General features: G+C 41.3%; 1 protein-coding gene across 2 annotated transcripts in view; it reads right to left on the reverse strand.

The window, feature by feature from the left end:
* HSD11B1 (hydroxysteroid 11-beta dehydrogenase 1) overlaps positions 1 to 25,510 on the reverse strand; it is a gene marked incomplete at its 3' end in the record, with an annotated part of 36,299 nt that extends 10,789 nt beyond the window's left edge. Inside the window, exons 1-4 of one of the 2 annotated variants that reach the window (XM_080698577.1) lie at positions 25,402 to 25,510; positions 24,484 to 24,614; positions 23,301 to 23,412; positions 23,002 to 23,187 (exon numbers count right to left, since the gene is read on the reverse strand). In XM_080698577.1, coding sequence (XP_080554703.1) covers positions 23,002 to 23,187; positions 23,301 to 23,412; positions 24,484 to 24,614; positions 25,402 to 25,489 — 517 coding nt within the window. In that variant the 5' untranslated portion in view covers positions 25,490 to 25,510. The remainder of the gene's footprint in view (positions 1 to 23,001; positions 23,188 to 23,300; positions 23,413 to 24,483; positions 24,615 to 25,401) is intronic. The other variant, XM_080698576.1, reaches the window with a different exon arrangement.
* Positions 25,511 to 25,930: the final 420 nt, after the last annotated feature.

A 25,930-nucleotide genomic window follows, 5' to 3' on the forward strand; every position in this document is an offset into this window, starting at 1 on the left:
TTCCAGAGGGCATTTGTGTGTATGGACATGGAGGCGGGGAGTGCTGTAGCTTACTGCCAACCTGAGGATGAAGCCACACTGGAAGAGAGCAGTGTCAAGGGAATTGTGGGGACACTGAGCTTGAGCCAAGTCAGCTGTGAAGCCCACCCTATATATCTGAACTTCCAGTTATATCAATAATTTTCCTTGAGCCCACTGTGGTGGTGATGCCTGTAAGCCTAGTCCTTAGGAGGCTGACACAGGAGGATCACAGGTGTGAGGACAGCCGCAGCAAGTAGTGAGATTCTCATCAGCCTAATGAGACCCTGTTTTAAAATAAAAATAAAAAATTATGGCTGAGGGTATAGTTCGGAGGTATAATGCCCCAGGTTCAATTCCTAGTGCCACCCCCCCCACAATTCCTTATTATTTAAGCCAAAATAGACTCAACCTATTTATAGGAATAGCATAGTAGTTAACAGTATAAACTCAAGCCAGACGTGGTGGCACATGCCTGTAATCCCAGTACTTGGGAAGCTGAGACGGGAGAATTGCAGATTTAAGGATAGCTTCAGCAAGTAGTGAGACTCTCATCAACCTAGTAAGACCCTGTTTCAAAATGAAAATAAAATGGGGCCGGGGCATAGCTTGGAGGTAGAATGCCCCTGGTTCCATCTCCAGTATTCCCCCCCATCAAAGTATGAGCTCTAGCTGGTATGGTAGCACAAGCCTATAATCCCAGTATTTGGAAGTCTGAAACAGGAGAATTGCAGGTTCGAGGCTAGCCTCAGTAATTTAGCAACTTAGTGAGATCTTGTTTCAAAATAAAAATATAAGCCTGCGTGGTGGCACACGCTTGTAATCCCAGCATTTGGGAGGCTGAGACAGGAGGAGGATCATGGTTTGTGGACAGCCTCAGCTACTTAGTGAGGCCCTTTGCAACTCAATGAGACCCTGTTTCAAAATAAAGAATAAAAAATAGGGCTGGGGGGTGTAGCTCAGAGGTAGAATGCCCGATGGGTTCCATCCCCAGAACCACACACAAAAAAATGTATGTAATATATATATGAAGTGGGGTGGGGATGTAGCTCAGAGGTAGAATGTCCCTGGGTTGAATCTCCAGTGCCCCCACCCCCAAAGAATGAGTTCTAGGCTCAAATCAGCTGGGTATGAATCCCAAGTACACCATTTCTTAGCTATAATGAGCTGATAATAATATTACTAAGCTGAATAATTTATGTAATATACTTAGCACAAACTCTGGCACACAGAGAACATTCAGAGAACACCCTTATTGTTGGCAGTATTAGTATTCAAATTGGCAAAAAATATATGAAGTATTAAAAAAATCATATTGAGCGGGGCGTGGTGGTGCATGCTTGTAATCCCAGTTCTTAGAAGGCTGAGAGAGGAGGATCATAGGTTTGAGACCAGCCTCAACAATCCAGTAAAACCCTGTTTCAAAATAAAAAGTAAATATCTAGGTGTGGTGGTACATGCTTATAATTCCAGTAATTAGGAGGCCGAGACAAGAGGAGCACAGGTTTGTAGCCAGCCTCAGCTACTTAAGTGAATCCCTCCACAACTTAGTGAGACTGTTTCAAAATAAAAAATAAAATAGGTATGGGGGTGTAGCTTAGAGGTAGAATGCCCTGGTTCAATTCTCAGTTCCACAAAATAAATAAATAAGCAAATAAATGAATTAATTAAGAGGGCTGGGGGTATAGGTCAGAGGTAGAATGCCCCTGGGTTCAAAATCCACAGTACTATTCGTATACATACATACAAATATTAGGACAATTATCTAGTTTCTTGGAGAAAAGAAGAATGCAATTCTAATAGATAAATTAAAATTACATTACAGAATATAAATGGACAATAAGAGAATAAAATACCTTATGGGAAAATTTAGGATCTCAAGGTAAGACATACTTTTAAAGCATGAAGTCAAAGGCATATACTGTAGGTTTGGATATGTAAAAATAAAAAAGACTCAACATACGAGCAATGCTCACCATTGCCTTCCTACACATAACCCCTTCAAAGAAACTATTTTTCTAGCCTTAGAAGGTTATCTTAAAGCTAGGCATAATAGCACATGCCTGTAATCTCAGTACTTGGGAGGCTGAGACAAGAGGATTGCAGGTTCAAAGCCAGCCTTAGCAATTTAGCAAAGCTCTCAGCAATTTAGCAAGACCATTTCAAAATAAAAAATAAAATAGGGCTGAGGGCGTAGTTCAAAGGTAGAATGCCTTTAGGTTCAATCCCGAGTACCCACAAACAACAATAACAACAACAACAACAACAACAACAACAACAAAACAAAAGTCATCCCAGTGATAAGTAATGTATGTACGGGATTGCACCACATCATGGTCTCTCTTTGAAGAAATTGAATTACGTGCCAGGCATTGTGGTGCACACAGGTAATCCTACTACTCTGGAGGCTGAGGCAGGAGGATCACAAGTTAAGGGACAGCCTGGGCAATTTAGTAAGACTCTGTCTCAAACTCAAAATTAGAAGGACTGGAAATGTATTTCAGTGGTAGAGTGCTGCTGGATTCAATCCCCAGTAGCAACCAAAAAAAAAAAAAAAAAAAAAAAAAAAAAAAGAAAAAGAGAGAGGGAAGAAATTGAAATAAGTAACACAAGATTCTGATTGCTATTGGAGTTTAAACTAAAAGGTTATATAAATTGAAACTCTGGTATTCATTTCCAGATATGAAAAGGTTTAAGAGACAAGTATCTTGCAGAAATAAGCAGGAACATGGGTAAACATAACCACCAAGTTGTAGCTGCATAGTGGCAAACATTTTTATTTATTTATTTAGCTTTTATGTGTAATTCTAAAGTCCAGAGGCTAAAAATACTGCTCAAAGTTGCAGGGCTAACAAACAAGAAAACCAGGGGTTAGGTTTGACTCTGGCAGCACAAGCTTCCAAGCGCTAGGTGGTATTTCCTCCACTGACAGACACAGCTGTCTTTTAGAGCGTGTTTTCCGGGAGTCAAACATCAAACACAGCTCTTCTATTGGTGAGAATTCTCTCTGTTTTGACAATCCAGCCCCAAGTAGGCAAAATTTATAAATAGCAATGCTTTTTTTTTTTTTTTTTTTTTTTTGGTGGTACTGGGGGTAGAACCCAGAGGCTTTCTACCTCTGGGCTATATTCTTAGACCTATTTTATATTTTATTTGTTAACAGGGTCTCACAAGTTGCTGAGAGCCTCACTGAGTAGCTGAGGCTGGCTTCAAACCTGTGCGATCCTCCTGTCTCAACCTCCCAAGTGCTGGGATAACAAGCATGTGCCACCATGCCCGGCTATTTCTATTTTTAAACAGACAGATGAGGGTACCCATAAATAGGTAAACTAGTCATTCCTTGGCCTTTGTTTTCCTAGAGCTGCCGGAACAACTTACCACAAATTTAATAGCTGAAGACAACAGAAACTCAGAGTTTGGGAGGCCAGAATTTCAAAACCAAGGTATTACCATGACCAATTTTCCTTGGAAGGCACAAGTGGAGAATCCTCTTTCAGTTTTTGATGTCTGCCGGCAGCCCTTGGTGGTCCTTGGCTTATAGATGTATCACTCCAGTTACTGCTCCTGTCTTCCTATGTTTTTTTTTTTTTTTCTCTGTGCCCTCTTCTTCTGTCTGTGTCTTTTAGTCTTCTTATAAGGACACTTCCCATTGGGTTTTGTCCCTTTCAAATAATCCAGGATTATTTCATCTTCAGATCTTAGTTACACCTGGAAGGACCCTTGTCTGTATAAGGTCACATTCACAGGTTCCAGGTACGAGTATCACTTGGGGATACACTTGTGGAGCTCACCACATCCCCCCAGTGGTGAGGAAGATGCACGTAATGTGTTTTTTCAGATGGCACAAGAGATGCAGAACAGAAAACCATGGGAAACCATGAATTCCTGCAGCAGTGATTTCTGTGCCGTTTATGGAGCTCAGTGCATCCCATTTCCTATCCTTAATTAAGCCTTACGTTATATTCCAGGAATAAAGAAGGATTCTAAATGGATTTTTCAGGGGAGAAAAATTAAAAAGGAAAGGAAGGTGAGAAAAAAGAGACAGGACTGAAAGTTCAAGGCCAGCCTAAGCAACACAGTGAGCCCCTCAGCAATTTGAAACAGCAAGACCCTGTTTCAAAATAAAATAGTTAAAAGTGCTGGTGGTATGGCTCAGAGGTAAAATGCCTCTGGCTTCAATCCATAGCACCAACAAACAAACAAACCCCCCCCAAAAAAAAAATCAAAAAGGGCGAAAGGTAGGGCAGGATCCAGACATAGAAGAAACCCTACTGAGAAATTCACAAAATAGATACATCAATTTCAAAAAATGATTTTAAATGATGAAAAATACTGTATCATTAGGCCAGGGTTAAGTCTAGATGAAGACTATCAAACAATTATTATCCTTTATTATGAAGACTATGCACGAAATATATTGTAACATAGCTACCTGTAGCTGCAGCTGTCAATGACACTCATTATAACCATATTTCACCTCTCAAATTTCATAACCTACCATCAATTTGCAAACCTTTAAACCAGTAGTTCTCAAATTGAGTGCACATCAAGACCATGAGTTGAGACTGTCAACCTACCAGGAGATGAAGTGTACTGTAATAATATGCATGAAGCAGTCATACAAGTGAGGAGATTAAAAGCCTAGGTGCTTTCGCCCAAGGTCAGGTTTTGGTTTATTTGCAGAGTGGAGCCATTATGAGACAACAGACATATGACAGTGAGATTTTTCTTCTATGACGTTTTAGACCACAAAGTAACAGAGCGATGGTGACCATATTTTGTGAAGCAAAATATGGGACGATGCGTCTGACACGTATGAATGCAGACGTGGTGATAAATGGGACAGAATGTTTGCAATTAGCTCTGTCCCAGAAACGCTGGGACTTAGCCACTGTAGAAACAGCAAGAGCCGGAGAGTTGGCAAGGAAGCTGTGCACTGGGGCTTGTTAGCTGAGCAGAAGAGGTCAGGGGGAGGCCTTGGTGCTTTTGTTCACCCCTCCCCACACTCCACCCTCAACTGCCTTGCTGAGATTTTGAAATGATTTCCATTTCAAAGGCGGATTTTCAGCTGCTTTAATTGAATGCAGCGAAGAAAGTGTACGGGATTGAAAAGCTTCATTTCTGCCTCCCTTCAGACTTTTAGAGTGACCCCAGGCAAACGAGCCACATGCTCTATTGAGTGAGCCCCAATTTAAGGTTCACCAGGTTTCCATGGCTTCAAGGCTGGAAACTCATCCTGGACACCCTCCCTCCTCTTTCTTTTCCCCGTGCTCTTTGTAAAAATCTTTCCTCATGGTCTCAACTCAATAGTTTTTTTTTTAAGCTGAGTCAGGTTCTAAAGACGAATCTGTCTTCTCTAGGTCCTGGAAAAATCTCATCACGAGTATTTTTTGTTTATTTGTTTATTTTGATACTGGGTATTGAACCCTCAGGCATTCTACCTCAGATCTATGTCCCAGCCATAATTTACTTTTTATTTTGAAATAGAGTCTCACTAAGTTGTGGATGGTCTTGCCAAGTTGCTGAGCCTGGCCTTGAACCTGTCATCCTCCTACTCAGACTCCCAAGTACTGGTATTCCAGGCGAGCATTACGATTTCCAGCTTCATCATAAGTATTGAGACAACCCGCAGTCCAGTGATGACTGAGGCAATGGGACTGTCCAGGGGGAGTGTGCTGAGTGAACAGAGAAGTGAGTTTAGGATGGAAGAACCCCCAGGAAACCAACAATTAATGTTAGGAAGATGAAGAAGACCATAAAAGACACCACTTAGAGCTGATGGAGGAAATACAGGGGAGAGTTTTGGCTGATGACAAGGGAGAAGGTTATGGTATGGCAACAATACAAACTACTCCAGAGATAAAACAAACCTGCTGCCATTTGCACAAGGTGACTTTGGCGAGAGAGTGTTTCTCTGAAGGTATGGTGCCTGTGCAACAGGATGTGAAATGTGGTTCCTCCTATTACCTTAGAGTATCAGCGCCTCTCCTCAGACGATAATAAAAGAATAGATTTGAAGAACCTCCACAGCTGAAATGTGGGCCCAAACCAGTTCTACCAGCATTACCTCACCACTCATGGCCAGCTTAAATAGTTGTTCTTGGAGAAGAGAGAGCTATAGTGCCCGTGTGTTTAGCTACCCAGGCTCGGGGAAACACTTTCATCTCCCTCACCTTAAGCCAGATGAGACATGTTACAAGAACATGATCTGGAGAACTGCCTAAGTGTCCCCTGAAGTTCCAGGACTGGGGTAAGTCTAAAGACAAACTTGCAAGTCTAAAGACAAAAGTCTAAAGACAAAAGACAGGGCTGGGGCTGTCTTCAATTGAGAACAAGCTGAATACATTGTGGGGTCAATTATGTTCATGAATGGCAGGCCTCCTAGAGACCAAATTTGGATCCTGTGGAAGGGCGCTGGCCTGGGCACCTGTTTGGGGACAGTGGGATGGACTGGACCAAAAGGGCTGAGCTCACCAAAGCTGTGGAGCTGAGAAGGAAGCTGAAAGTAGTGACTTAGGAAACTGCAGGAATGGTGGCCCTGGTTCCTGCAGGGGATCTCCAAAGAACCCATGAAAAAACACACAAAATCTACTTTCATATCTCCTCCGAGTCACTAGACCCCCTAACATGGGATTTTTGTTTGTTTGAGAAAATAAATCATTTCTTTTGAAAATTTTTCTTTTCTTACAGAAAAGTTGCAAGATTACTAACATACAATCTAGTTGGTCCCCCCCACCCCAAGCAATTTGAGGCTGACCCATGTCCTATCACTCCTTATACTTTAGTATATCTACTTTTTCCACCTAAGGACATCGTCGCATGTAACCACCGTACAATCATCAAAGTGAGGGAAGTAATTCTTTCATTCCTTAGGGCTGCTGTAATAATTTAGGGTGAACTGGGTGGTTTAAGATAGGAGAAATTTTGCTAGGCATGGTGGCACACACCTATAATCTCAGTAGTTGTGATACTGAGACAGACAGGGTTTGAGGCCAGCCTTAGCAATTTAGAAAGATTCTCAGCAACTTAGCAAGACCTTGTTTCAAAAAAAAAAAAAAAAAAAGAGGGGGGGATGGAGGTGTAGCTAAGAGGTGGAATGCCACTGGATTTCAACCCCAGGACCACAAAACAAAACAAAGATAAGATAAATGTCTTCTTTCTTAGTTCTAGAGTCAAGAAGTATGAAATCAAGGTGTTGGAAGGGCCATACTCCCTTCATAAGCTCCAGAGAAAACTTCCTGTTGGCAGCATTCCTTGGAGTGATATCACTTCACCTCATCTCTGCCTCTGGCCCTCTCTCTCTCCCTCTCCCTCTCCCTCTCATCTCTTCTTGTCCATAAGATACCTGTCATTGGATTTAGAGCTCATTTGGGTAACCCAGCATGATCTCATCACAAAAACTTTATAATTGCACCTGCTAAGACTTTCTAATTAACTTCATCTCCATAGGTTCATCCTGTTAGAATGTGGGTATATCTTTGAGGGGGGGCACCATTCAACCCACTACAGTGCTATTGATGTATTCCTGTCATGTAATCCACAGACTTCTTGCAAATGTCTTGACATTTGTCTCAAAAATGTCTTTTATAGCAAAAGGATCCAATCAAGAATCATGTGTCAGCCGGGTGTGGTGGTGCACGCTTATAATCCCGGAATGTGGGAGGCTTAGACAGGAGGATCACAATATGTGGATAGCCTCAACTACTTAGTGAGGCCCTCTGCAACTTGATGAGATTCTGTTTCAAAATAAAGAACAAAAAGTAGGACTGGGGTGTAGCTCAGAGGTAGAGTGCCCCTGAGTTCCATTCCCAGTATGGGAAAAAAAAAAAAATCATGTGTCACATTCAGTTGTCCTGACTCTTCAAGCCCTTTCAGTTCAAAGCAATTCTGCAATTTTTTTTTGACTTTCATGACCTTGATACTACTGAAGAGAAAATTCAGTTATTTTGTACAAGTTGCTATGCTAGGACTGGCTTGTCCTATATCCCAAACATTGTTTATTAAGTATTCATGAATTTTGCAAGCAAGTTGACATAATGTGGTTATGGCTCCCAGGGAAATGTTTATAGTATGATGTTACAAATCAGTTAAAAATTTAAAAAGCCTGGCGTGGTAGCACACGCTTGTAATCCCTGCATTTGTGAGGCTGAGACAGGAGGATCCTACAGGTTCAAAGCCAGACTTAGCTACTTAGTGAGGCTCTCAGCAATTTAGTGAGACCCTGTTTCCAAATAAAGTATAAAATAGGTCTGGGAGTATAGCCCGGAGGCAGAAAGTACCTGAGTTCCACCCCCAGTACCACAAAAAAAAAAAAAAAAAAAAAAAGAAGGAATCTTCTGGAGAATTTGTTGTTAAACATTTACTAGCAAATGACTGATGCATGTTCTTCAGTTTGAATCTGTCTGATGTTTCTTCATGATTCTACTTGGGCCATGCATTTTTGGCAATATCACAGAAATAATTGAGTTCTTCCCATCCCATCCCATTAGGTGATCTAAGCTTTCAATGTATTCCATTAGTAATGATGTTCATTAACCTCGGTCATTTGTTTCAGGTGGCAACTATCATGTGTCTCCACTGGGAAATAATTCTTTCCTTCCTTTCAATCAATAAATATTTTGTAGAGTGGGATTTTGCTAACAATCTTGAGAATTTTTAAGTACCCAGGTCAGTGGCCTCATGTACATTCACATTGTTATGCAATCGTTACCACTGTCTATCTGCAACTCTTTATGTTGCAAACCAAACTCCATACCCACTAACCAGTAACTCTCTATATTCTCTCCTCCTCTAGTTTCTGACCACCATTCTACTCTTTTTCTTTTTTCTTTTTGTGGTACTTGGGATTAAACCTAGGGAATTTCTACTTCCAAGCTACACCTCCAGCTGTTTTTATTTTCTTGTTTTTATTTTTGCGGGTCTGGGGATGGAACCCAGGGCATTCGACCTCCGAGCTACACCCCCTGCTCTATTTTTTATTCTTTACTTTGAAACAGGGTCTCACTAAGTTGTGGAGGGCCTCATTAAGTAGCTGAGGCTGGCTGCAAATGGGATCCTCCTGTCTCAGCCTTCCAAGTACTGGGATTACAAGGGTGCATCACCACACCCAGCTTAGTTTTGTCTTTTGTGATTGTCTTTTGTGATTTCATTTTGCAAGATGCCTGCAAGGTTCGTGTATGTGTCAGTGTTTTCTTCCTGTGTGTGTGTGTGTGTGTGTGTGTGTGTGTGTGCCTGAGGCTGGCTTTGAACCTGTAATCCTCCTTTGTCAGCCTTTCAAGTACTGGGATTACAATTATGTGCCACCACGCCTGGCTTCTTTCCTTTTTAAGACTGAATAATATGCCATTGGGTACATGTACCACATTTTACTTATCCATTTATCAGTAGATACTTGGTTGCTTGTATGTTTTAGCTATTGTGAATAATTCTGCTATGATCATGGGTGTACAAATGGGTCTTTTTGAGGCCCAACTTTTGATTCTTTTGACTATATTCCCAGAAATAGAATGCTAGATTATTTGGTAATTCTATTTGTAATTTATTGAGGAACTGAGGTACTCTTTTCCATAGCAGCTGCACTATTTTACAATCCCATCAACAGAATATGAAGGTTCTGTATCATTGCCAGCCCTTCTGTCTTTCCTTCCTTCCTTTCTTCCTTCATTCTTTCATTTTCTTACTCTCCTTTCTCTCTCTTCTTCCTTCCACCCTTTTTCCCCCACAACACCCATTTGGATGGATGTTGAGTTGATATCGCCCTTTAGCTTTGATTTACATTTTCCTAATGAAAAGGAATGTTAAATTTTTTTTTAGGAGAGCATCTATTATCTCTTCTTTGGGGGAAATGTCTATTCAAGTTCTTTGTCCATTTTGAGTTAGGCTGTTTTTTATTTTTGTATAGGGTGGTATTTTGAAACTATGCAAACCCCCTGTTTCTTATTAAACATTTACCCACTAGTTTTAACATCCCCTGATACATCATCCTAGCTGAATTACTACCATGAAGGTTGCTAACTGGTGATTTTTTAATTTCCTCATTCTGTGTATATGCATCACTTGACTTCCTATTATATGAAAAACTTCTCTCCTACTTATTTTTATGTATTTATATCATCGTATACATTTTGTTTTCCTGTTATATGTAATGGATTATAATATATTATTGTCATTATTACTTTAGTGTTCCAGTGGTTCCAGATTTGGCTATTGGGACCCCTTCAAAGTTAGCCTCTAAGAGCCAGGAGTGGTGGCACATGCTTGTAATCCCAGCATTCGGGAGGCTGAGACAAATGGATCATGGTTTACCGACAGCCTCAGCTACTTAGTGAGGCCCTTTGCAACTCAGTGAGACCCTGTTTCAAAATTAAGAATAAGAAAAATAGGGCTGGGGGTGTAGCACAGAAGTAGAAGGGCCCTGGTTCCATCCCTAGTCCGGCAAAAAATAAATAAATACATTAAATAAATAAGTTAGCCTCGGTGTCCTAGTAACAAATACCTATTATTTTTTAAGCAGTTCTTTGCTTACTGACAAAACAAGATTTTCAAGCTCATCTAGTACCTCTCCTACCACTGCCCCAAGAATCCTTGGTTCCTTTTAGTGGAGGGAGACACTTAGAAGACAGGCATGGTGGTACACGCCTGTAATTCCAGTCCTTGGGAGGCTGACACAGGAGGATTGAAGGGTTGAGGACTTTATCAGCAAGTAGAGATACTCATCAACCTAGCCAGACCCTGTTTCAAAATAAAACTTAAAAAAATAGGGCTGGGAGTGTAGTTTGAAGGTAATATGCCTCTGTGTTCAATCTCTAGTACCACCAAAACAAAAACAACAACAACAACAACAGCAGCAACAACAACAACAACATACTTAGAAATCAAGATCTGGGTGGAGCTAAGTGTCTTCTCAGTGGACAGAATGAGGGGAGCAGAGACATAGCTAGACAGACATACACATCTGGATGTATTTCCATATCTACCCATGTATATAAAAACTCATAGCCACATCACCAATTCTAGTAAAACACCGCAGGGTTTGTTTCAGATTTCTCTCTTTTTATATCTGTGACACCAAGAGTGAGCCAGGCTTCCATTACCCTCAGTGTATATTACTTATTTGACTAATGCCCCCTGGTGTGATCCTGATTCAGCTGGTCTCTGCGCTCCTCATCTCACCTGGCTCTGACAATCCATATTAGCCACATGAATACCCTCTTCACACAAGAAAGAGCTGTCCCTCCCTGCAAGCCAACAGCGCCCTGATTAAGAAGCCCTGCCAGGAATGCCTAGAAACAAGAAAATCACAGGGGAATATGGCTGAGGATCATTGTCGCAGTCTAAGGAAAGACACAAAATCAGAATTTCAAGTACTAGCAAGCCAGTTTACCACCTATTCATTCAAGAAGAATGTGTTGATTATCTGCCAAATTTGAGTCAGAGATGAATGAACAGCAGGCCAGTTCTTGAGAAATGCCCAGCATAGTCGTTGTGGATGAAATGCTGTATTTTATCAGCTCTAAGAGGCAAGTGGTACCACACACATATATTTTGTGTACCAAGAAACAGAAAGGCTTCCAATAGAAAGATAACATGATTCTCAAGCCTTGGAATTTTTTGATACTTGCTGAAAACGTTTTATTAGCCAGGTGTGGTGGTGCACACTTGCAATCCTAGTACTTGGGAGGCTGAGACAGGAGGACTACAAGTTCGCAGCCAACCTCAGCTACTTAGTAAGGCCCTCTGCAATTTAGTGAGACTCTGTTTCAAAATAAAGAATAAAAAATATGGTTGGGGATGTAGCTTGGAGGAGAATGCCCCTGGGTTCCATCCCCAAAAGAACCAAAAAAATTTTTTATTAAACTTATAGTTGTTTTTTTTTTTTTTTTTTTTTTGGTGGTGGTGGTACTGGGGATGGAACCCAGGGGCCTTCTACCTCTGGGCTACACTCCCAGACCTATTTTATATGTTATTTGGAAACAGGGTCTCTTAAGCCAGCTGAGGCTGGCTTCGAACCTGCGTGATCCTCCAGTCTCAGCCTCCCAAGCAAGGGATTACAAGTGTGCGCCACCACGCCCGGCTAAATTTATAGTTAAAAAAAAAAAAGCCGGGCGTGGTGGTGCACGCTTGTAATTCCAGCATTTGGGAGGCTGAGACCGGAGGATCACGGTTTGCGGACAGCCTCAGCTACTTATTGAGGCCCTCTGCAACTCAGTGAGACCCGGTTTCAAAATAAAGAATAAAAAATAAGGGCAGGGGGTGTAGCTCAGAGGTCAAATGCCCCTGGGTTCCACCTCCAGACCTGCAAAAATAAATAAATAAATTAATTAAATTAAAATAAAATAAATAAAGAATAAAAACGGGGCTCGGGTGGAGCTCAGAGGTAGAATGCCGCTGGGTTCCATCCTGAGTTTCGCAAAAAATAAAAATGAATGAATGAAAAAACCAGGCATAATTTCTACACATTCATAATAACACTTTTCAACCAAAGCCATTTATCCCATGCAATTATCATTTAATGTATAGTATTTCTTAATGCAGTATTTCTAATACCTATTTTGCAACTTTTGATGGTGGTACTTTTTCATCTTCTAATAAGATCTTATTTATATCTTATCAGATAATTAAGAGGACTAACATAAATTCATTATTTCAGCTGATGTAATTATATATGTGTGTGTGTGTGTATGTGTGTGTGTGTGTGTGTGTCTATGTGTGTGTTTATGTGTGTATGTGTGGGTGTAGGTGTGGGTGTGTATGTGTAGTACTAGAGATTAAACCCAGGGGCATTCTACCTCTGAGCCATACCCCAACCCTATTTTTAAATTTTTATTTTGAAACAGGGTCTGGCTAGGTTGATGAGAGTTTCACTACTTGCTGAGGCTGTCCTCAAATTGTGATTCTCCTGTCTTAGCACCACCACTGTACTTGGCTATCCTAGTGTAATTATTATTTATTTTTTTGTGGTACTGAGGATATAACCCAGGGGTATTCTACTCCAAGCTGCACCCCCAGCCTGATTTTGTATTCTTTATTTTGGAACAGGGTCTAACTGAATTGCCAAGGGCCTAAGTAGCTGAGGCTGTCCTTGAGCCACGATCCTCCAGTCTCAGCCTCCAAAATGCTGGTATTACAAGCGTGTGCCACCATGCCTGGCTAGTGCAATTATTTTTAAAGAGGTTGATCACACGACGTACCACAAGCAAAGTGATGGCAGTAGGAACAGCAATGGCTACATTTGGCGTGCAGGTGATACCAACCTTGCCGCAACCCTACTGAGCTGATTGTAAGATACAGTCTGTACGAGCTGTAGCTCTCTTTCAGTATAATTAAGATGGGAATAAGTGTGCATTTTGAGGTCAACAAAACATGTCATAACCAGTAGCCTCCCTTTGCTCTGATTCCATACTTGCCAAGCACTTTTACATCAATCAACTTGGGTTCCTCAGTTTCCTGATATACTCTGCATTTGAATGGCCTGGAAATAAAAACCTGGTTGGCAGAAGCAATATTTAGAGAAAGGTGCACAAGTGATTCAGACTGTCTCCCTTGCTTCTGGTCTAACACGGCCCTTCCTATGGCCTCAGCAGATTAGACCTGGCTCAAAGGTTGTACCTCTCTAGGCTGGTCAATATGAATAGCTTGGTGGGATTGGCTTTTACCATGCTGCTGGATCAACTACATACCTCTTCTTGGGGGGAAATCTGGAGTTGAAAGAAAAAGTTGAGAGACTGAGATAGTGGGCAGTGCTTTGGGAGTTGTTAGACTGAGAAGAGTACTGTTGAACTATGCACCAGATGAAGAGGCAGAAGCCAGGAGACAAGAAAGAAGAGGCTTGGGCACAGTGAGAGAAGCAGGTACCAGCATGTCATCCCTGGAAGACCTGGGTGGTGCCATTTCCTGGAGGCTTCTCAAGTGCAATTCCTGTAAGGCCAGCTGTCTCTGCAAGTAGATTTTTACTGCTTGTGTGGAGATGTGTGTCCCACAAGGACTGAAGCATTGATGCACTTTCAAAATAACAATCTTTAAATGTTGCCCAACATTTGTTTATTTAGAGTATAAGGAAAGACCTACTGCCAGGAAGGAAAAGATTTATTTTATGCACTTATTGTGTGGGATTTTCTGAACTAGACAACTTCATGGGAAACTATGAAATGATTCAAAGCTAACAGTAAAATCAACAAAAGCATATATTAATTGGGCTCTGACATTCTCTTAACTGTGATGGCTGCCTTAAAGCATATGTCAGGCGGCTATTATCTTCAGCATTAGTATCTGCTTATAAGTTCATGGATCCGTGGAAAAAATCCTACAATAAATGTTTTGCAACTACATCTGTGACTGCATTGATGATTATTCCTTTTGTTGTTATTGTTCTGGGGATTGAACCCATGGACATTCTACTTCTGAGCTATGTTCCAGCACTTTTTAAATTTTGAGACACAGTCTCATTAAGTTGCTAAGGGTCTCCCTAAGTTGCTGAGGCTGGTCTTGGCAATTCACTTGTCCCAGCCTCCCAAGTTCTGGGATTATGGACTGTTCCACCATGCATGGATAATATTTTTTGAATGAATAAATATATTTGGGAAGCACTTGTGCAAACTCATTGATAGAATAAGTTTCTCACATATGAAATTATACATTCTTTCCCTAACCATTCCTCTTCCTGAGGCACCTCAAGTAGACTTCAACTCATTGAAATGAATCAACAGGAATTGTCTGTGGGTCAAGATCAGACATGTAAGGCTACATACTCACACCCTGTCAAATTTGCTTTCCACTTTATTAATTTTATATATGTCTGTGTTTACATGATATGCCCTTTTCAAGTTTGTAACAAGAAGCTAGCGTGAGGTCAACTTACTCTTTTAGAAAGGTTTGGCTAACATGTCATTGGGCAAGCCTATGGAAAAGCAATTCACAGGAGAAAAGACACAGCCTATAAACATATGAAAAAGAAATTTGTTTGAGCTCTAGACTTTTATTTATTTATTTATTTATTTATTTATTTATTTATTTATTTTTGCAGTGCTAGAGATAGAACCCAGGGACAGTCTACCTATGAACTACATTCCCAGCCCTAATTTTTTATTCTTTAGTTTGAAACAGGGTCTCACTGAGTTGCAAAGGGCCTCACTAGTAGCTGAGGCTGTCCATGAATCATGATCCTCCTGTCTCAGCCTCCCAAATGCTGGGACTAAGAGTGTGACACCACGCCCGGCTACTAGACTTTTATTAATGTTAACTACATGCTAGATTCTGTGGTAAGCATTGAGGATACAATGATAAACAAAAACAGAAATGGTGCTCTCAGCGGGAGAGGACGCTCATGTTCCAGTTCACAAGAAAAGAAGCTCAAATTATATCTACTAAACATCTTTTTCTTTTAACCACAAAACTGTCAATTCTGAGAACTGCGTTAACTCTGCAAAGTAGGTATGAGATGCGGACTCACACAGCTATTCTGAATGGGAAAGGGACATGATCTTGAATTCATTTTAAGTGTTTTTAAATTTTGTATATCAAAAAAAGAATGTATTTCTTGTAAGCCTCCTCAAACCCATTAGTGGGTAAAAATAAAGCCACAAATAATGCTGGAAACTGGCTATTTTCATCCAGAGGTGCATGTGAATAAAACTTATGGCCTGGCAGTTAAGTATTCCTGACTACCTAAGCTTCAGCCTTTAAAGGGGAGAACTTGGAGCAGCCATTATTGTGAAGAGCATTATATTGTTTTCAATCTGCACGACATCATTGCTGTCTTCATCCCTCTTTTTTTTTTTTTTTTTTTTTTTTGCAGTATTGTGGATTGAACCACCAGGGGCATTTTATACTCCCAGCCCTATTTTTAAAAATTTGAATCAGGGTCTCACTGAGTTGTGGAGGGCCTCACTAAGTGTCTGAGGCTGGCTTTGAACCTGTGATACTCCTGCCTCAGCCTCCCAAGGTACTGGGATTACAAGCTTGTGCCACCATGCCCGCCTTCATTCCTCTTTCAATTCTCCTTCATCTCCATTTTTGGGGGGATAGATACTTGAACTTTTAAATAAATTTAGCAGGATCTGTCTTGATCCTCAGGTTTTGCCTAAATATGCTTTTAGGCAACAATGACTCCTAGAATTTTTATACCCATGTTATTGAATCTTATTCTGATCTTCCTTGGCATTCTTCCAGGTCCTACATTTGATGCAGCTATACACACAAGCCTCATCTCTGCTTACTTGCTTATTTACTTGTTTACTTTTGTGGTATTGGGGATTGAACCCAGGGGTATTCTACTTCCAAGTTGCACCCCAATCCTTTTTATTTTATTTTATTTTTTTTTTTATTTTGAAACAGGTCTCACTAAGTTAGTAAGGATGGTCTTGAACCTATGATCCTCCTGTCTCAGCCTCCTACGTATTGGGATTACAGACATGCACGACCCCTGGTTTCACCTTTGCACATGTGTACTCACCTCCCTGCCAATGGATTAACCCTTTAACTGTCTCCACATGCTTATACATTTCCCCTCATCTTGGAAATAGTGTTCTTAAAAATTGTTTCTTAGCTGGGCGTGGTGGCGCACGCTTGTAATCCCCGCGCTTGGAAGGCGGAGACAGGAGGATCGCGCAGGTTTGAAGTCAGCCGCACTAGCTTAAGACACCCTGTTTCCAAAAATAAAAAAGTATAAAATGGGTCTGGGAGTGTAGCCCGGAGGTAGAAGGGCTTCCAGGAACCCCAGTACCACCAAAAAAAAAAAAAAAAAAATGTTTCTTTGGTGATTGGATTTAAGGAAAAAGACGCATGTTTTCTTTGAACTATTTGAACAATTTTGATGAGAGACAAATTATGGCTTTCCACTCTAGTTCCAAGCCCTTTCACATCCTGGATTTTGCCCCCCCCCCCAACTCTGCTACATCCCAAGGCATGCATATACATCGAGGAACTGGCCAACCTTTCAGGAAGGCGTGGGTGCCAGAGCTGAAGGCGGGAATGAGATTAACATCTGTATATTTTTGTCTCTATGTAAAACAGCATTATGGATATTCCAAAACCTGTTGAGTGAAACATGTTCCCTCCCATACCCTTTATAAAATGCTGAATTCTTGAAATAGGTTTGGACCACACAGGCAGACCTCAACTGACTAATAGTTTAAGGTCCAACAAGTGACTTCATTCCTTGTTCTGAGTTTTCTCACTAAAAGATTGCCTTTATGAGACACTTGCTCTGGGCTGGTTTACTTGATGTGCCTGAAATACTACACATTTACATTTAAAAAATAGTATGGGATGATGGCTGCTGTAAAGGAGTAAAACAGGAAAGGAATGCATCTGAATAAAAAACTATATATATATATATGTATATATACACACACACACACACATATATATATATATATATGTTGAAAGTTGATATTTTTAAAAGATTTGGAGCAAAATTAACAAGTAACTGTAGGTGACTGGGGCTTCTAAGGAGAGGTGTGATGAGCTCTCAGAGGTTATAGACAAGGCTCTTTTTTTTTTTTTTTTGGTACTAGGATTAAATCCAGGGGCACTCTACCTCCCAGCTACAGCACAGCCCTTTTTATTATTATTTTTTAAACAGGCTCTCGCTGAGTTGCTGAGGGTCTCACAAGGTTGCTGAGGCTGACCTCGAAACAATGATCCTCCTGTCTCAGTCCCCCAAGTACTGGGATTACAGGTGTGTTTCGCCACAGCTAGACTTGACAAGGTTCTTTATTCCTTTTAGACTATTTTCACTTTAAAGATCTATGCAACCCAGCCTTATTATAGTTTCACTTAAAATATGCCTTTCATTTTCCTTAACACAGAAGAGCTATCTCTACACTTATTTTTTGTGCAGTGTGTTTGGAATTTGTATTATTACTGTTATGAGTAGTATTGAGGTCAGTGATGAAAGCAAAAAGGAGGAATAGAGAGGAAGGAGGATTTCTAAAGATAACTTATCAAAACGTAGTAAATTCAGCTATACCACTCCTGGGTATCTTTCCAAAGGGACTTAAGTCAGAGAATTACAGTAATATATACATATCCATGATTCTGGCAGCACAATTCACAATAGCCAAATTATGGAATTAACCTAAGTGTCCATCAACAGATGAATGGATTAAAATTATATGCAATGGAACTCTACTTAGCAATAAAGAAGACCCAAATCAGGTATTTTCAGGAAAATGGGTGGACCCGGAGAACATTATGTTAAGTGAGATTAGCCAGTCACAGAAAATGAAGGGTCATATATTTTCTCTTATATGTGGAAGCTAGGGAGTAAAGGGGATACCAGAGGGGCTTCCAATAATGGAGGAGAAACCTCAGTGGAGCCAGGGAGGTGGTCTAGGCTAAAGAGAGGGGGAAGAGGGAGGATCAAAGGAGGAACTACTTCCATGGACATTGTATACATATGTGAGAATACCAGTGTCAATCTCAATACCTTGTATGGAGAGGAGGGAGTGGGGAGGGAGCCAGGGAAAGCCCGCCAAGTGCTGTGTGCATGTCTGTACCATCACTATGATTTACATTATGATGTGAGACTTGAATGCACCATTCAAAGTATATAAAATGTAGTAGAGATGAAGAGGAAATGTTCATGTGGTGAGTCCTGGAAAAGCCAACAGGAAGCACGGGATAGATTTTAAGAGGAGAAAAGCAGAAAGACAGCAGGTTGTCTGTGAATCCTCCGAGAGACATTCTCAGTTCTAGGTGTGTGTGTGTGTGTGTGTGTGTGTGTGTGTGTGTGTGTGTGTGTATGTGTGTGCAACTAGTGCAATGCTCCACTATGCATCACACAAGGGGTTCACAAAGCCAAAGGACTCAAAAATGGAACCAGTTTTACCTTCTAGATTTATACCTAAGATAACCCATTTTGACTAAAGGCAGATAAACTGTTTTTTCTCCCCTATATTTTCAACATTCTCTGCCCAATCCAGTGATTTTTAAAAACTCATAGTCAAGTATTAATGTTTAATAAATAATAGCTCTATCTCAATTTATTTAACAAATAACTACAGGGCACCTTCTTTCCATTATTTTCTCTGCCCTACTGAGCCTGTATCTAGTGCTTGGTGGGACCTTGAATGGATAAGAGAGAGAGAGAGACAGCCTAGGTGTGTATGAGTGTCTGTTCACATACATGTTTTTGTGTGTGGTACACATGTGGAGGGCATATTTTATTCTAGTGTTCAGTATTTTTTGGCATGAACAACATGGGGGAGATTGCTAGTTGCTTAGCAACATTGATGCCGTTTACAGAAGTAGATCTCCTGATATGTTTCCACTTTGAAGAATGGCTGCAATTGCAGCCAACAACAACAATAAAAGAGTATAGCTTTCAGGTTGTACCCTTCCCTCTTCATTTTTCGCTAGCTAAAATTCAGACATAATGACAAGCTGAAAGGGACACCATGGGATGGTGGTTCTGAGACAGAAGGGTTTTTATACAACTAGAGGGGACAGAACTACCATGTCAGCCTGGACAGTCTAACCTAGACTTTTTTTGTGGCAGAAAAAAAAATTTAGATTTCCTTAAGTGTTGTAAATTGGGGTCTTTAACTTATGTTCAAATGAGCTCATGGTAGAAAGAGGTGAGACTAATCAAAGTAACTGGATGTTACATATACAAGAAATTTCATTAGTAGGTGCCAAACTAAGGTGGTAAATTGGAATGATATATACCATAAAGATTTCCAGAAGCATTAATACTGTCTCTGTTAATACTAAACAAGTAGCTGAGCCTTTAAAATGTATTAAAATATTAGATTTTTACACAGTGCAATACCTGGGAATATTGGCGATTAACTGCTTATCATTGTACTTCAATAAGTAATTTAATGCATTTTCTGAAAGAAGTGATTAAAACTCTGCCCTAGTACTCTTGCACTGACCTGGGACCAATTTGATGTCTTCCATGTTTGTAGAATTCAAACTTTAGGGAAGAAAGATTAACAAACATTTTTAGTTCAAAAGAATATACCATGGAGCACAGAATATTTTTTAGTTAAGGAGAGAAAGCAATATATTTGCACTTTGTAAGCTCATAGACATGAATCAAAGCAAAAAAGTTAAACTCTTGCCTACATAAACAATGGGCACAAAAAATAGTTATTCAACTAAATTTCTACCTCCTAGAGTCCATGGAATTACCAAGTGCCATTGTGTAGGAATAGAAGATATATGGAAACAGAGACAATGAGAATTTCATCATACCCTGGGGCTGTAATAATTCTTACTCCTTCTAAGTGCATTTAGATTTTGTATATATTGTAAAAGTTAAATTCTCTAACCAGAGCTGAAGCACATGCCTGGCCCAGGGTGGATTTATTATTTAATCAATTGAAATCATTAAAGCCAACTACATCATGACTGATGTGAAGGTTTTGGCCAATGCCCTGGGATGGGTTGGGGATGTGCCCAGCACCCTCTCACTCAGTATGCATCTGGAAACTCTTCCTTCCTTTCAGCCCTGAGAGTCTGTGGCTGGGGAGGGGTGGGGAGTCTGTGTTGGCTGGGAAGCACAGGGATGCATATCAATCACTCCATTTGTCGGGTAGCACAGACACACTGCCTCTTTATCAAACCACTACACAGGCCTTTCCTGGGCCAGAGAAGAGAACTGTTTACAACCTAGATGGTACTATTAGGTTCAACCTCAGAAGTGACACTTAGCAGCTCACAATGGAAAATCTTCCAAGTCATCTGCCAGGAAGGACATTTAGATGGCTGACTTTGACCATGGCATTTTAGACTTTATAGCCACATCCTTTTAATTGACTAATCAACAAAGATGTGTGGATCTTGGATCCATGGTGAAATGGATCTGGGAATCCCTCAAGCTGGAAACCCTCTGGCTTTTTACTGGTGATAGCTTCTGCTGCAGCCACCATCCTAAGTACTAGGGACCTCTGCAAACCACAGAGATCTCTTCATGAACCTTTATTTCCTCTACATGTTTACTCACTACCACGTTGGTTGTTTAAATTGGACTTTTCCTGAAACAAGTTGAGATTTGTGTGTGTGATACCAGGAATGGAACCCAGGGACATTCTACCTCTGAGCTACACCCCCAGTCCTATTTTTTTATTCATTATTTTGAAACAGGGTTTCACTGAGTTGGGAAGGGCCTCACTAAGTAGCTGAGGCTGTCCACAAACTGCGATCCTCCTGTCTCAGCCTCCCGAATGCTGGGATTACAAGCGTGCGCCACCACGCCCAGCAACAAGTTGAGATATTGAAGAATGCCCCTAATATAGGCAGGTTTGTTGGTCTCTTGCTCGTGATGTCACTGCTATTGTTCATTTTATTTCCTTCTGGCTAACCCCTTCCTGTACGCTGTGAAAGTCTTTCTTGTGTGTGTGTGTGTAGTAGTAGTAGTAGGGATTGAACCCAGGAATATTCTGCCTCTGAGCTACAGCCCCAACCCTTTTTTAAAATTTAGTTTTATTTATTTATTTATTTCTATTTTTGAAACAGGGTCTTGCTAGGTTGCTGAGGCTGGTCTGAAACCTGCACTCTTCCTGTCTCAGCCTCACAAGTACTGGGATTACAGGCATGCACCACCAGGTCTGGTTTGCGAAAGTATTTCAGTTTTGACTTCTACCTTTGTTTCAAGAACCTATGGTTCTTGGTCATGGAGACTGTGAAATTCTTCTTGTTCTTGTTCTTCTTTTTTTTTTTGATACTGGAGATTGAACATAGGGGGGTATTTTACTTCCAAGCTGTACCCTACACCCTATTTTATTTTACTTTATATATTGTGGTACTGGGGATTGAGCCCCTCAGAGGAATTCTACCTTTGATCTACACCCCCAGTCCAAATTTATTTATTATTTGGAAAAGGGTCTCACTAGGTGGATGAGTGTTTCACTACTTGTTGAGGCTGTACTCAAACCTGTGATCTTCCTGCCTCAGCCTCCCATGTACTAGGATTACAGGCACCACCACATCAAACCTATTTTTTTTTTTTTTCAGGTCTGGGGATGGAACCCAGGGACATTCAGCCTCTGAGCTACACCCCTTCCCTATTTTTTATCCTTTTCAATTTGAAAAAGGGTCTTATTAAGTTGCGAAGGGCCTCACTAAGTAGCTGAGGCTGTCCGCAAAACACGATCCTCCGGTCTCAGCCTCCCAAATGCTGGGATAACAAGCGAGCACCACCACATCCAGCTCTATTTTTTATTTTGAAATAAGGTCTTGCTAAGTTATTGAAATCCTCACTAAGTTGTTGAAGCTGATCTTGAACCTGCAATCCTCCTGTCTCAACTTCCCAAGCACTGGGATTACAGAACCTGCACTACCATGCCTGGATACAAAGTCTTTTTTATCCGTTGTGACTAGATCTCTAGTAGAGAGACCAGGACAAGTTATACTTTCAGTAGCCTCTTGGTATCCTTTCGGTCTTCCATTTGTAGATCACAAACCACCAGGCTTACCCTGGGAACCTTGACTTACTGCTTTTTTCTCTTCTACTCTCACTGATTTTGTAACCTACCTACTTTAAGCAATCTAATTTTTTATGGCCCACTAGTTTTTGTTTTGGTTTTGTATGGGGGATTGAACTCAGGGGCTTTCTACCACTGAGCTATACTCCCAGTGCTTTAATTTTAAATTTTTAATTTTGAAACAAGGTCTTGCTAAGTTGCTGAGACTGACCTCAAATCTGCAATTCTCCTGTGTCAGCTGCCCACGTACTGGAATTATAGGCATGTGCCACCATGCCCAGCTTGGCCCACTAGTTCTTAACAATGTCTCTTTTACTCAGCATGCATGTCTCTCACTGAGTTTACATACCCCAGACCCTTCGTGCATCTCTCTGTCCACGCATAGCTATCAATCATCTCTTGTTTAATGTCACTACGATAAGTCCAACTTCAAGTTTACATTGTGTTACTTCTCTCCATTGAAACTGAATTAAAAAAAAGTCACGTTCATTACAGAGCCTAGCCCTATCCCTGGTCTGCTCCTAGCTTCTGCCCTGGTTCCTGTCCCACTCACCAGCCATCGAGGAGACGACAGCAATGCTTCCATTGCTCTGTTTCAGCATGGGCAAGGCGGCTATGCTCAGGACAACGTAACTGAAGAAGTTGACCTCCATGCTTTTGCGAACTTCAGAGATATCATTAATAAAAGGACTCATAGACGTTTGGGCGATGTGGTTGAGAATGAGCATATCTAGTCCACCTGCAAGAGACAGCTGTGTTGAGAGAAACTATCTGGGGTTGATACTTTCCTCTTCCCCTCCCAAAAGCTCTCTGGTGCCCCTCTAGTGGAGAGAAGAAGACAAGCAGCCTTACCCATGAGCTTTCCTGCTTTGGCAACAAATTGCTCTGCGAAGGTCGTGTCTTCCATGGTGCCAGCAATGTAGTGTGCAGAGGCTGCTCCAAGCTCTAGACAGTGGGATACCACCTGCAGAGACACCACAGAAGTGGCATCAGTCTTAGCTCTAGCCTTTTGGGCTCAGTCTCTGAAGTCCTCAGAGCTTAAATGAGAGGTGCCTCACAGCTCTGTTTATAGAAGAGATAAAGTGTGTGTGTGTGTGTGTGTGTGTGTGTGTGTGTGTGTGTGTGTGTGTGTTCCTAAATATACTCTTCATGTTCACTGTCCTGTGTCTGAAATATTTCTGGAAGATGATGGGGTTTGAGTGAATAAATTATGACTATGCTGAGGTATACGTCCCTGATTTCTGCTCATGGAATTTAGGATAGTTGTTTCTGAATGCATATGGATATGGATGCAGATTTTCTATATAGGCAGCTCAAGGTCTGTGAATGTTAGCATATCCTTGGGCTTGCGCCTGAGAATCTGCATGCGTATGAGTCTCATAAGTATTTATGAGCAGGTACTAGAATTTTAGCATCTGAATATATGTCTGTACATCTATTATTTCATGAGTAAATGTGTGAGTGGGCATTTGACTGAGTGTATACAACTCAAAAACTTTGGGGCTGAATGTATATTATATGTGTATGTGTGTGAACAAATATTTTAATACATATTTTTTTTCTGGTCTGGGGATGGAATCCAGGGGCATTCAACCTCCGAGCTACAACCCCTGCCCTATTTTTATTCTTTTTATTTTGAAACAGGGTCTTGCTAAGTTGTAGAGGGCCTCATTAAGTAGCTGAGGCTGGCTGCAAACTCAAATCCTCTTTTTTTTAGCCTCCCAAGTACTGACTGGGATTACAAGCGTGTGTCACCTTAATACACATTTTATATTCCTGTGGGTGGGTGTTTGAACCTTAATGTGAGAGTGCAATATATATGGAGATAGCGATACACACACACACACACACACACACACACACACACACACACACACGGAGACAGAGGTAGAGACAGAGGCAGAGAGAGTGAGAAGAAAGTGAAAGAGAGAAAAACAGAGAGAGAGGGGGGAGTTCATGTATATATGTGAGCATCTGTAAGAACACACACCTGGGCACATGAGGATATAGTCACATGTGGGCAAAGAACCCTCACCTTCTGCAGACTTTCCTTTGACCTTGCTGTTACCACCACATGGGCTCCCATCTTCGCCAGATGATAAGCAATTTCTCTTCCAATCCCTTTGCTGGCCCCTGTAACAATCACTTTCTTTCCTCGGAGCATCTCTGGGGAACCCCAAAAGGAAGTGAGATTATACCCACCTTGGCTGCCACATCCCTTCCCCTTCTCAGCACATGGACAGCCTAATTTCCCTTTCCAACTTTCAAGGTTATGAGACCAGATCGGTTTGTCCCCAACTCTGTTGACCATGGAGAGCACAGTTCCAGTTGTTTTTATGAATAAACATGCTCTCAAGTGAGAGTTTGGCCTGGCTGCTCCAAACCGAGTCTGTCTGCTGCCATTCCTAAAAGCCTCCATGTACAGAGATCATGAAAACAAGGTCAGCTAGGTCATGACTCAGCCAAGACACGGGAATTCCAGACATTCCTGGACTCAGTGAATTTTGCTTAATGGAAAGAAAATTAAAAAAATGATCAAAATACTGTGTTCATAGAGATTCTGGGGTTTCCCCTCACTTCTACATAGTCAATCGGTGCTAGAGTCCTTTTTAGCCTCCCAAGGATCAGTCTCGCCTTTAAGCCCAATTGTCTTGTGATTTTGGGCATCACCTTCACTTTTACGGATTTGAAATTGCTTTCTCTTAAGGGTGCCAAGCAAATCATGGCCTATTTGGCAAGCTCTTGGTTCACGAACACCCCTCCTTACAACCTTCCATACACCCCTCCTGCCCACAGCCCGTGGCTAAAGGACACAGAGGAACAGTCCCACTTCAGGGTGCCTTCCTTTTCAGCAACTTTAGGGACCAAGAGCACATCTTAATCCTTAGGAACACTCCAGCATCCCCGTGTTTTCTAACTATTCTTCCAAAATGAGACACACATTGGTACTTACCTGGTCTGAATTCCTCATTTTCAGAATAGTAGTAGTAGGCCAAGAAGAGCACCAGAATGGGGAGAAGATATTTTTTCATAAAAGCCATCAGACAGGAACCTGGCCCAGAGAGCCCTGTAGGACACACGGAGAGAACCTACAGAGCTTTCTACAACCTCCTAGGCAGGCGGCAGCCTCTGAATTGTGACATCAGGGACGGGGGAGGCTGGAGTAGTCTCAGGCAGTGCTAGCCAATTTCCCTGTCAGAGCAGCGATTGGCTTTGGGTGGGATCCCATTCGTCCCTGGCAGCCTGCGTGGTGGATTTCATAATGGACAATGTTTACTCCATTTCATTGAGCAAGAGGAGACTTCCAGATGGCCAAGCTCATGACTGTACAGGACTGGATTCCTGAGCATCCTTACCCCAAGCCCATCTTCCTCTTAACACAATTTACATCAGAGATCAATGGCCTTTCAAAAGTGGTTTGTCAAAGGCAGAGAGAGAGAAAGAGAGAGAGAGAGAGAGAGGGACACACACACACACACACA

The sequence above is a fragment of the Muscardinus avellanarius genome (genome assembly GCF_963383645.1).
Source record: "Muscardinus avellanarius genome assembly, chromosome: 7".
Lineage (NCBI taxonomy): Eukaryota > Metazoa > Chordata > Mammalia > Rodentia > Gliridae > Muscardinus > Muscardinus avellanarius.